General features: G+C 41.4%; 1 protein-coding gene across 2 annotated transcripts in view; it reads right to left on the bottom strand.

Annotated features, from left to right (window-relative positions):
• Positions 1-437: 437 nt before the first annotated feature.
• Positions 438-13,437, bottom strand: part of pvrl2l (PVR cell adhesion molecule related 2 like) — a 325,857-nt gene continuing 312,857 nt past the window's right edge. For both annotated transcript variants that reach the window (XM_085445881.1, XM_085445880.1), the window contains exons 9-10: positions 6,930-7,025; positions 438-4,571 (exon numbers count right to left, since the gene is read on the bottom strand). In XM_085445881.1, coding sequence (XP_085302007.1) covers positions 4,386-4,571; positions 6,930-7,025 — 282 coding nt within the window. In that variant the 3' untranslated portion in view covers positions 438-4,385. The remainder of the gene's footprint in view (positions 4,572-6,929; positions 7,026-13,437) is intronic.

Here is a 13,437-nt window from a genome sequence, read left to right as displayed (position 1 = left end):
GTTTACATTAGTACAGTAATTAGCAGATGTGTATCTCAAGTTGCAACTTTAGCATTTGTTAGCCAAACTTGCTAGTAATAGCTGGTAACTTTAACCTGTCATCCACATATGATCCCCTTTGACTTAGCCAAAATGCTAACATTTGTGAGGTTTCAAAACTCCTGGTGATGTCATGATGATTGTCACTGCCACCTTTTAATAAACTGAATACAAGAATATAAAATAATTGCTAACAATCATTAGCAAAAGTTGTCTTTTCACAAGTAAATTTTGCAAAATGACAAATTCGAAGCTCAAACATTGCCAGATGTTCGACAAACATTACCTGAAGATATTAATCACAATCTTTGGGCTCGCCACATCTTTAACCGTTCAGATTAATTCTGGCTCCTGGGAAGATGTTAGAGGTAATAATGACACAGGCTTCTTGTCTTTTGGGTTTACATTTTATTTGACAAGACAATGAGTTGTAAAACATGTACAATAGGATTCCCAAAAAGCATACAAAATGATAATTGATCTGTGATACACAAAATAAAAGAAAGAAAACCCAATAAACACTCACATAAGATGATTTGATCTCCAGTGTTTTTGTTGTTTTTTCTGTTTTAGCACTGTCACTATCAATGTCAAACACATCCCGTGTTTGTGTATTTCCCAGTTTCGTCATCTGTTCTACTGTCAGAGAAGAAATGTGAGAATTGAAAAGCTAAAAATAACATAAAGAAGGCACGTCTGGCTCCGTGATAAAAAGCTGTGATGACAATGAATGAACGAGAGATCGGAGAAGAAAAACAAAACAAAGAGGGTGGATGAGAGACTGAATACAGACTGAACAATATTACCACTGGCATTCACAGCTTGTGTTTCTGGAGCTGAACTAATAACAGAGGAAGTGGGGAGACTGAGCAAAGCACCTGGGCCAAAAGGCAACACTGCACCTCTCACAGAGGGAGGAAGCCGGAGCCTTTATCTGACAGATAATCCATGTAAAATCACTGCACTTACCTCCGATAACCATCTTGTAACTGTGGACCCATGCTGTTTGGCAGCCTGTAGTGTAAACCGAATTATGTTTTTGCAGTTTGCATTTTATGAGTCAGCTTCATATCTATTCCTGGAAATGGCAACAATCTAATTCCAGATACCTCACAATGAAGCAACTCTATTAAACGCAAGGCTCTGGGAAAAACCGAATGATCCTTAAATGAGACGGCAGAGTCGAAACTCAGAACTGAATGGTTTGCTGAGTCATTGGTCTCTGATATAATGGGTCCCAATGATTGTCTTTTCCCTCTTGCTCAATCTCTCAAGAACAGCCTCCTGGCTAACGCATTAAACACAATAAATCCACAGGAAACTAAATATTCATTCATTTTGTGAAAATAATTTAGCAACAAAAAAGCAAAACCATTACACTGACTTCCCTTTATGACAGTTTTGTTCTGTGTCGGGGCTATAAAATACATCATATACGATTGTCTGACACTGCACCATATAAGCGAGTCAAAAGGCCGTATACTTGTTAATGTGGGGCGACTCTTCTTATAAAATATGGAAATAGGCCCATGCAGCATGCAGACATTTCCTCTAATGAGAATAAACATCTTAGTGGGACAAAGTAGGTATGCAACAAAAACTTTTAACACTATTTGCTGCTTTAGAAGTCCTCTTTTATCCTCCATCTGGCCGGATTTAGCTATACATTAGCTAGCAAATCAGCTAATTTCAGCTAATTGTCGCATTATGAAAACTGTAAACATAATTTGGAAAACACGCATGCCTCTTTTGGGGACAAATGATAATGTAGCAGCATAAAGTGGGACTATTATAATGACTAAGCATAGTGCATATGAAGAAAACAAATGATTGTCATACTGTATGTCGGCAAAACAAATATCATCTGGCGTCTACTGTGCAGAGTGAAAGCTGTGATCAGAATTTTTCTACTTTGTTGTTTTAATTTCCCATAAGTCTTCCAGTTTTTCCTTAATCTTATGTTATTATTCTATCAATCTACGTTCACCATGCACCACTGTATCCCTGTCTCTCTCTTTTGTTTCCATCTATGTCTACGTGACACCTCCATTAACTTTTATACCTGCTGACAAATCTGCAGTTTATCAGCCGCCCGCCTTTCTCTGCCCTCTGACAGTAAACACGATGGCTCTGAAAGATTTGTGCGGCTCAAAGTCTGAAGCAAGAACCCAAGATTAAGAAAAAAAAGTTGGCGTATTTTTTCGTGAGCTGGGCTCAGTGGCCGTAAGAGACGACGATTCCATGCTGACTGCATTTTAAGATTAGTGCTCGAGACTAAAACAGGCAGCTCGCGGAGCCGTCGTGAGACGGAAAAAAAGAGGAAAAAATAAAAACAAAAAAATATCCCGCTCTCTCAACTTAAATTGGACTCGTGGTGTGCATGAGTATGACAGATGCATTGAGACAGAAATGAAAAACAGCTTTCTTTTCTGACATTCAGAAATGTTTTTACAAATGAAGATTATTCCGCAAACAGCCTTGGGAAAATGTTTCAACAAGCCACCGATCATGCCATGCAGAGTAATATGAACACGGAGTAAAATCCACATCATTTTTTTATATACTCAAAAACATTTTAGTATTAAGTGACAACCTTGATGCACCCGTGAAAAGCAAAATAGTAATATACACTTTGTTTTGTCTTTTTTTAGTCGCTCGTTTGACATTTAACAAACTTCCATCCCCTGTACAGAGGCACTGATGACACTTACACTTGTTTATTTTTTTATGTGTACACATTTCACCAACAATATATTATTCATCAATATTATCAATACTATTTACACTGTCCATGATTTGGTACCATCATCTGACATCTGTAAAGACCAATTCTTGATTCAGCCTGAAGGCAAAGTTGTCGCTCGCCTTCTTTTTCGCGTTTTTTTTCCCTTTCAAGTCGACTCTTGGATAAAATGCAGACTGCATATTTTCGACATGTGCGAAATGATCTGCATATATCGGATTTTGTGACCATTCTAATCTGTTAAAATGGCTGTAATGGCAGTATCCTTCTAATATATGCCGAGCATTTACACATTTTGTAATACATTCCTTATGATGTTTTCCTCAACTCTAACTGTGTGATTTGTTAGAGGACTGAAAGCAAAAATTGGTGGAGGCTTTTTGTTTGTGTGTGTGCACTCCTGCGTGTGTGCTTTTCTTTAGTCTCCTTCACTCCCCAGCCCACACTCTTACCGACTCTTGCAATTAACAAGAACAAATATGAATCGTGGACTTTAAATGATGTGATGTTGCCAGGTTACAGAGCTTGAAAATGATGTCACTTCCCCTTCGTTAGCGCTAACGAGCAGCCCCGTCGCTCTGACAGTTGCAGGGACAGATGAGGCTCTTTGACAACATAATAAAGTGGAATGTTTCTCTATTGGACCGTAATGTGGGCAAGGATGAGTTGGGGGGTTTTTTACAGTTATTTTGGGACTTGACAAATAACTGAAATGTGTTTTCAAATGTCTTGAGCGATTAATGAAGCTGCCTGGAGAGCCAGATGATCAGGCTTTGGACTTCCTGGGGTTGAATTCAGCCTCGTCTAAACTCAAGCAGCGGCAAAAGAGGAGTGCTTTGAAAGGACTTCAGATGTGGTTGTTTTACTTCCCCTGTAGTACTCGGCTCCCTGGTGTTTCATCTTGACTTAGAGGGGAACTTACTTTCCACAGATGTGAACTGAAGAGCTCAGGACTGGCAGCCTCACATACAACAAGAATTTTTTGACCGTGTGGTCATCGCACGAGATGTTGCATATTGCGTCTGATAGCAAATCAAACAATTTGCTAACACTACACAGAAGTAGGGCACTGTGTAGTCCAGTTCACGTGCATTACACAAGCTCTTGACCATCTAATTAACTTTTTTAATTATTGTAAATTGTGATTTCACTGGCTCTCTGGTTTTCTAATATCATGGATTACTATGTGCGTGTGTCTGTCACGATGTTTTGTATTGTAGCTCTAGGTTGTCTGAAAGCTAATGGCAAGATGTTCCAGTTGGCTCCAGTTGGCAGAGGTTAAAAAATAAAATTAATTTAAAAAAAAGCTGTTTTTACTTTAACTGACCGAATTCTTTGTCTCAAGTACCATTACGACAGATTAAAAAAAAAAACTACTTATATTAAGTGAGAAAATATTTAAACCCATAACACCCACTAAATAAGAAAGGTAAATAAAAATAAATTGAAAACATTCATCATGTGTGGACTAAAACTTTTTAAACATTTGTAAATGTTTACAAGAAAAATGGCGGAAACGTGTGCTTGCCTTTACTTTTCATGCTAAATAACGTGACCTGGAATTTGCCCATATGCCTGTGACGTGGTGTTCCGGTTGCCAAAGCTAGACGTACATGGCAGGAGAAACAAAGCTTTCGCCACGAGAAATGTTGGCAGCCGGCACCTCGTGATTAGAAGAATCCAAATCATTGCTATGGTGACCGTCTGCTGCATGATCTTTGCGCTCTTTGTCGTATTTGACTGGAGGGGCTCTGCCGTTCAGGGCTCCGGTGGTCTCATCGTCCAGGTTCTGCAAAGTGGACACATAAACAGGCTTACTATCCCATACTTTATCAGTTACTATTATAATTGTTATAAGGTGATATTATGTAAAGAGTGGATTCAGAAAAGCATTCAGCTTTTGCACACTTTACTGTATTGTAAATTTTGTTTTTTTACCACAGCTTGCTCTGGGCAGTACTGTACCTACTTTTAAAACATAATTTAAGTCTATAGTGCAGTAAAAATCAATTATAAGGTTTTTTGTCAACTTTAATCCAATAAGCCACATTTTCTTGTTAACATCACCCCAATCTGAAATCCTACAAAGCTTTATCAGAATTCATTCAAAATTTTTGAGCTATCGAGTTTGCAGACAGAAAAGAAAGCAGCCTCCTTAGTGGAGGTAATAATCTGTGACATCAAAGAATTCAGACCCTCGCTGTCATCTAATGCAAACTGCGCTCAGGTGAAATGATGTTTGTTTAAGAGTGTTGCTACATAGCTAAACAACAACTGTTAAAATGGTAAAAGATGAAAAGCTGTCCTGTCAGGTTTTGTCTATGAAGGTTCTCAATCATCCAGGTCATCGAAGTCTAAGGAGCTTGGAAAGAAAAGTGTCTGGACTTCTTTGAGTTGCTTGAAGACGTTTCACCTCTCATCCGAGAAGCTTCTTCAGTTCTAAGGTCAAATGGTGAAGAGTCCCAGATTTAAACCCTGTGGGAGTGTCCCCCCAAGAGGGACAAAGGACCCCCTAATGATCCTCTACCAAAGTCCTTTCAGATTGTTAGCAGGACATCAAGAAAACTTTTTAGAATTATTTCTAATGTGCAATAAAGACAACTTTTTACGTGCAACTTTGCAATCAAACTCAGCATAAAGTGACATCTATTTAAAGGCTGAACTGACCAGATTTACCCCCCAAAACACCATCGTGGACGTCCGGCACTTGGTGGGATCCTGAAGGCTGTAATTAGTGTTTGTTGTAATTAATTTTTGCTGTAATTAATCCTTAAAAACCTGATTGGATTCCACATGCGGTAAATAGAATTGAATGGATATAGTTTAGGTACAATTCTTGAATGTGAAATCGCACAAGTAAAGTTGCAAAAACCAACATGTGAGGAAGTATTCACAGACGAACGTGTTGGTGTAGAGCTGTTACTGTGCTATCAGTGATCCCAAAGTTGCATCCACTGATGTCATTGGCTGTGGCCATGCAAAAAAAATGTACAACGTTTCCCTGCCTCCCATAAAGATGTTAATGGAACTGGCCCCGTCTTTTAAAATAGAAAACACTATGTAACCTTTGGCTCCGCAATTGCTCTGCAGATGCAGGAGAACATGCTGGAAAGCAGTTCATTAGAACAGCTAGACAGAAGCCACTCTGGACTAAAAGGCACATGGCGGCCTCCTCAGAGTTTGCCAAATGGCATTTAATGCACTCTGAAAGCATCTGATGAGGCAAATATTGAACTTTTTGGGCAGAAATAGAGGGTTGAAGAGAGAAGGATGAATGGAGCCAAACACAGAAAAGTCCTTGAAGAAAACATTTTAAAGCGTGCGCTTGTCCTGAGACTGGGGTGATTTTTCACCCCAACAATCACGCCAGTACCTTGTAAGTTTTGCTACACATGTGAATCTCTAACTTTCATTAAGTGGCACAAATTTAACCCCTCCTGCCCCCAAACTGTGGAAGGACTGAAGATGTTTAACATCTGCTTTCATTCAGTCTGGAAATGGATCCGCCACGATGAACCGCCTAAATCCATGTGTGCAAGCATCTACAGTTACAGGAAAACTCAAAGCTTCTGCCAAAGGGGCTTCTACACTGAATTAAAAGTATGAGTACTTTACATAAATGCATGTTTTTACTTGATTATTATTATATTAAGCGTAGACTAAAGGGTAAAAGCACAATTTTTATCCATTTAAAATTAAACCTACAGTCCAGTAAAGTGCGCAGAAAGCAAAGAGGTCTCAATACTTTTGGAATTAACTGTATGTGATTGTCAATAATATATGTAAATCAGTTGACCTGAAGACTACAGAATGTCTCTTAAGTAATTATCACAACTCATTTACATACCAGAGGGATTATGGAATAACACAGGAAGTTGTGAAGACTTTCATTTTTACATTTAATTAGAATACCATTTTATGAAGTTCAAGTAATTATTCACAGCTTAATATTAATAACAGTTGATTGATTGGTACAAAGTGAAAACACCATGAGGTCCCCACAACAGTGTGTAGCTGTCCAAACAGATGTGGAGCCCCTGTGGCTGAAGTGTGGCTCATGTGTCAGTGAGCAAAACGTGCTTTTGTATCTGCGAGCGTGTTTGTGTGCGTGTGTGTGTGTGTGCATATTTATGTGTGTTATAGTTACAGTGACAGGCTCTCTCCCTGTGGGCTCGTAGTAAACCTCTCCTGGGCTGAGAGGCGCCGTCTCTGTGGCTGTGGGAGGCTCTGATGGCTTGTTGAGCTGCATGTACAGAAACCACATCAACACACAGGGAAGAGAGCAAAGTGGAAACAGTGCAATAAAATAGGATCTTAGAGTGAGAATATGTAACCTGTGAGAGAATAACACACTCTTACACGTGTGTGTATTTGATGTACACACACGCACAATGATTCATAGTGGTTTCATTTACAAGCATGAAAAGATGTTTTCAGCACACGACCTTTGCCGTTTTGTTACTACGGCCAATAATCAGAATTTTCACAGAAATAAGTTAAAATTGAAAAAAATAATTGGGTTCCACATGTCAGTAATTCAATTGTCGAGAGAGCTTTCGCTTGATTTTAACATAACATTATTTTGAATAATGAAAGGGGCAGGGAAGGAAAATTCAAGAGGCTTAACCTAAAATTTTGGAGCTTACCTTTTTTAAAGGCAATCACTGCAATCAAGCCTTTCTTGTATTTTTTTCTCTCGGTAACTTGTAATGGGGTTACACTTTGAAGTCCAGTTTAACTTTGCTTGACCAAACTTCACGTCTTCCAGTTTTCATGCATGCTTTGTTCTTTGTGCTTTGCCAGTTTCACCGCTTTCCATACATGCTAAATCAACCTAGTGCATCGAAATACTGCTGTTGTCTCAGAAACGGCTGGCTTCAGAGAAACATGCACAATATATCCTTTGATGTTGATTCTTGAGTGACACATACGTCCACATAAGAAGAAAGCATGACTGGTTCAGTTGGTTTTAGCTCGCTGTTTGGTTACATTTAGTCACCAAAACTCCTCGTTTTGTTTAGGAAACTATCATAGATTGAGGTTAAAATGTACTAACTGTCCGTAAATAATAGTGTTTTAAGGCACTGTAAACAAGCGTTCACATGTGATGAATTTGAAGTGAGATCGGCTTCAGTTTTGCCACGACTAGTGTATTGTCGTGCATTAACGCCAAAGAACAACTTGCGTACATCTTCCAAGACATCAGCAACTTTCAAGCAAGAGCAGTTACACTGCTTTAAAATAGGGACTCATAAAACTTCAGAAAGATTCAGGGTTTCCTTCATGTCCATCCTTTGGTGCTTTAAGAAGTACATTTTGGGACATTAGCTTGTTGGACAATCAATGAACTGTGATTTAGGCAGCCTCAGATGCTTTTTCAACAAATACTCGTCTTTTTTATGATTTCTCTCTGCCTTGCACAGACTGAAGCACCCCTGCGACCGGCACAGCAAAGCAACCTTCTAACATGAGTAAGCCTCTTCCATATTTCATAGGGAGGATTTCCTTTGATCTTTCTTTGAAAATTTTCTTTTGTGGACATGAAGCTGATGCGACTTACCAAAAAGCTCTAATTTTGTTTTTTTTTCTGTCCAAAGAATATTCTCCCAGAAGCAATGTGGCCTGTCAGCATGCATTTGAACAAACAGCTGAGCTTTTTTTATGTTTCTCTTTCAAAAGTGGGGTCTTGTTCCATGGAGCCCATTTTCATTCAGAAAGCCATGGGAAGTGTGTCTGCACTGTTGTACCTTTATCCTGGAGGTTATCGTGTATCTGTTTTGAAGTCTCCCTTGGTTCTTTTTACACCAGCTGAACAGTACTTGTAGTCAAGCTGTGGTAGGTTAGGGAGGGTTACCATGATATCATGAACCCGAAACTCAGAGAAGATTATTTGGCTACTACGTCATGGTGTCTTTACCTTACTTTTGTCTTTATTTTTTCATTCTGTTATTATCTCCTCAGAAACCTCAGCTGACTACTTTATGTTTCATTTGAAAAACTTAGTGACGGATTGTAAAAACATCTGTAATATTAATGTAGGACGAAAGTCTGCCTGAATTATCACCGCAGTCTACTTAGTTATCTCCATGGCTGAGCCATTTCAGATGATTTTTATAGAAAATGCATGCTGCTCTTTTCAGTCGGCTGCATTGTTCTATAACAAACCAAATGCATGTGAATGGAACAAAAGGGCTATTGACTGAAAAACTGAACATCGTCTGAGGTGTAAATGTGTCGGCACGTTGACCGTACTGGGCTTATCCTACTGACTGCTGGCGACCATAACCCTACAGTCATGTGAAAAAGAATTTTCACAGGACTTTGTGCGGCCCTGTGAACAACACCCACATGTTTCTATAGCAATTAAGAGGGTAAATAACAGCTAAGTGAGGTTTTGGCAGCTTGCTGGTCTGGACCATTCAGGTGTGTGTTAACAAAATGCCACAATATTCTCGGGATTGGATGGCCCAGCAGATAAAAATCTGAATGTTAGACGATGCAGTGCTCAAAGTAATTGCAAAACATCTCAGAGCTACATCTTAATCTATTTGATTTTTGACTTTATGTCAGTACAATTAAAAAAGACTGAACAAGTATGGCTTTTTTTCAAAGGGTTGCTAGGAGAAAGCCTCTTCTCTCTATATAGAACACGACAGGACAGCTTAGGTTTGCAAAGTTTATCTAAACAAACCACAAGATTTTTTGAGCAATGTTGTTTGGACAGAAGAGGCTAAGTAGAGATGTTTAGGCATAATGGGTAGTGCCACACAGCGTTTAAGCTCATGCACCTTTTACCAGCTATACCAAGTGTGAAGCACGATGATGAAGGGGTGATGATTTGGGATTGTTTTGCAGCCAGATGAACGTGCAGTGTTTGAATTGACCATGAACTGCTCTGTATGTAAGTATACACAGTATACAGAGTCAAATGTGAGGCCACCTGTCCTATTGCTAATTGCAACCCTACGCAACATGCATTTTTAGTTTCTATTAGATTGTTCTCAGATGTCTTAGCAATCAGGGAACAAATAAAAAACAATCTTTAAAACCAACTCATATCAAAAACTGGATGACTTAGAGGGTTAACAGGCAAGTGTCCTCACCTAATGGCTCAAGTCTACTTGTGTTTCTGCACAACTTAATTTGATGTTTGGAAAGTGATGAAACTTGAGCTGATGAAGGCCAGTTTTTAGGTGCAGCCATGATATCCAGATTATGATTGAAAGACATCCAGTTCAAGACCTCAATAATTTCATTTGCTGGTAATTTGTTATGAATCTAAATGAATGAAAAGGCCAATAAAATTCAATTTCTATTCCTTTCTTTGCTTTTCACGTGGGAAGTTTAGCTCTCTGCTGCCCATGCTAGCTCACATATGATCCTAGCACTATGAAACTTGCTCACAGTTTTTGCATTCAGATGCTTAAAGAGCACTCCACTTTTAAAAGAGATCTAAGATTATTACAGCGATTCAGCTGTTGTTTTAAAGCCTTATCAGTTGTTTTTATTGATTATAATAACGTCAAAGTAACTGCTGTAATCTAGATTGTGATTAGACTGTGGAGAAGGCAAACGAACTTAACAACTTCTTCAACAGGTTTGACCAGCCCACAACCCCCCCACCCTCACCTTCACTACAGAGTCCAATCCCCACTCTCCTACCTCCCTCGCTTCCCCCCCTTCCTGACACCATGACACCCCCCTCCTCCAATCCCTCTCTCAGCAGCAAGACATCTCCCCCCCTCCCCTCCTCCCAAACATCTCCCAGTGTCACAGTGGATCAGGTCAGGAGACAACTGAGGAAGCTTCGCCCCAGAAAGGCAGCAGGCCCAGACAAGGTGTGTCCTAGGATGCTAAAGGCGTGTGCTGCTGAACTTGGGGAGCCGCTACAACGAGTCTTCAACCTCAGTCTGCGACTGGGGAGAGTGCCCGCCCTATGGAAGACATCCTGCATCGTCCCGGTCCCCAAAAAGAACCGGCCCAATGAGCTGAATGACTTCCGACCGGTGGCACTGACGTCACATCTTATGAAGACTCTAGAGCGGCTCTTCCTCAACCTCCTCCGACCACAGGTACAACATGCCCAGGACCCACTACAGTTTGCATACAAGGCGGGTGTCGGAGTGGAGGATGCCATCCTGTACCTCCTACACAGAGCCCACTCACACCTGGATGGGGGAAAAGGCACGGTCAGGATCCTGTTTCTTGACTTTTCCAGTGCCTTTAATACCATCCGGCCCTGTATGCTTCAAGAAAAACTGAACAGGATGGAGGTGGACCCCTGCCTGGTGGCTTGGATCTCCGACTACCTCACCGACAGACCACAGTACGTCAGGCTGAAGGACATCACGTCTGACACTGTGGTCAGCAGCACAGGAGCACCACAGGGAACTGTGCTGTCCCCTCTTCTCTTCACCCTGTACACCTCTGACTTCTGCTACAACTCTGAATTATGCCACATTCAGAAGTTTGCAGACGACACAGCCATCATGGGGTGTATCTGGGATGATCAGGAAGACGAGTACAGAAGTCTGGTGAGGAACTTTGTCGCATGGAGTCATACAAACCACCTGCAACTCAACACCTCAAAGACTAAGGAACTGGTTGTGGACTTCGGGAGGTCTAGAGCAGGTCCACTGCCGGTTCAGATAGAGGGGGAGGTGGTGGAGGTGGTCAACAAGTACAAGTACCTCGGGCTGTGGGTGGACAATAAACTGGACTGGTCATGCAACACAGAGCACCTGTATAAAAAAGCCCAAAGCCGACTGTACTTCCTCAGGAGGCTGAGGTCTTTTAACATCTGCAGGAAGCTCCTGAGGATGTTTTACCAGTCGGTGGTTGCTGGAGTACTTTTCTATGCTGTGGTGTGCTGGGGGAGCAGCACAGCAAAGAAGGACTCATCCAGGCTGGAGAAACTGATCAGGAGGGCTAGCTCTGTGGTCAGCATGAAGCTGGACACTCTGGTGACAGTGGCAGAGAAAAGGACATTAAAGAAACTGCTGGACATTATGGACAATGCCAGGCATCCTCTGCACACGGCCATTAACAACCAGAAGAGTCTGTTCAGTGACAGGTTGCTTCTCCCAAAGACAAGAACTAACAGACTTAAAAACTCCTTTGTCCCACACGCCATCAAACTGTTTAACTCCTCTCTGGAGGGGAGAGGGAGGGGAGACAGGAGGACAAAGGAGGGGGGAACAACTAAGCTGTAGTGCCTCTTCACCTCACTGTGCAATACCTTGTGCAATACTTTTGTAAATAGTCAACGGTGCAATAGACTCAATACTTGAAATGTGCAATTCACTTGTATTTTTATTTTTATTCCTATTTATTCTATTTATCCCCTTCGTATATTTTATTTATATTGTCTCTGTATTTATATATATATATGTGTGTGTGTGTGTATTATATATATATATATATATATATATATATATATATATATATATATATATATAATATTCTGTAACTCTGTAACTTCTGTCGGTGCTGTGCTTTTTTGGAAATCGAATTTCCCAGAGGAACCCACCCGAGGGATTAATAAAGTTCTATCTAATCTAATCTAATCTAGACCACTAAATATTGCACTGACAAGTTTGGCGTATTTTATTTGCAAAAGGAAATGAAGGTCTGTTCAAAAAATGACTGATGCTGTTGAGAACATTTATCACATTTTATAGCAAAATTCTACTAAAATGGAGCTTTCACTGTGTTGTACCAGTGCCAAAGACTTCACGCCCCAAGGACCTCAACAGCTACAGGCCGGTGGCTCTGACATCCCACCTGATGAAGACCCTGGAGCGATTGGTCCTGGCTCAGCTTCGGCGCCTAATAAGCTCATCACTGGACCCACTTCAGTTTGCCTACCAGCCTGGCATTGGAGCGGATGATGCCGTCATTCACCTCCTACATCGTTCCCTCGCTCACCTGGAGACCGCTGGAAGCACTGTGAGAATCATGTTCTTTGATTTCTCCAGTGCCTTCAACACCATTCTTCCCTCGGTTCTAAAGGACAAGCTGGTGAACTCTGGAGTGGACCATCACCTCACTACCTGGATCCTGGACTACCTCACCGACCGACCACAGTATGTGAGGACTCAGGGCTGTGTGTCGGACAGGGTCGTCTGCAGTACGGGGGCCCCACAGGGAACAGTTCTGGCTCCGTTCCTCTTCACCATCTACACTGCAGACTTCTCCCACAATTCCACCCAGTGCTTCCTGCAGAAGTTCTCTGATGACTCTGCAATAGTCGGCCTCATCACTGATGGGGACGACAAGGAGTATAGAGGACTGACCCAAGACTTTGTGGACTGGTGCCAGCTGAACTACCTCCAGATCAATGCCAGTAAAACCAAGGAACTGGTGGTAGACTTCCGCAGGCACAAGCATTCTCCACTGCAACCACTGAACATCCAAGGTATGGACATTGAGGCTGTGGACAGCTACAGGTACCTTGGTGTTCATCTGAACAATAGACTGGACTGGACTCATAACTCAGACGCCCTCTACAGGAAAGGGCAGAGCAGGCTGTACCTGCTGCGGAGACTCAGGTCGTTTGGAGTGGAGGGCCCACTCCTGAAGACCTTCTATGACTCTGTTGTGGCTTCTGCTATCTTTTATGGCGTGGTCTGCTGGGGCGGCAGCATCTCTGCTGG

Source organism: Copadichromis virginalis, linkage group LG22, assembly GCF_057382275.1.
Source record: "Copadichromis virginalis isolate Kocher_CV1m ecotype Utaka linkage group LG22, C_Virginalis_male_GT1.1, whole genome shotgun sequence".
Taxonomy (NCBI): domain Eukaryota; kingdom Metazoa; phylum Chordata; class Actinopteri; order Cichliformes; family Cichlidae; genus Copadichromis; species Copadichromis virginalis.
The sequence above is the reverse complement of the archived record's forward strand: the minus strand, read 5'-3'. Positions and strand labels throughout refer to the sequence as shown.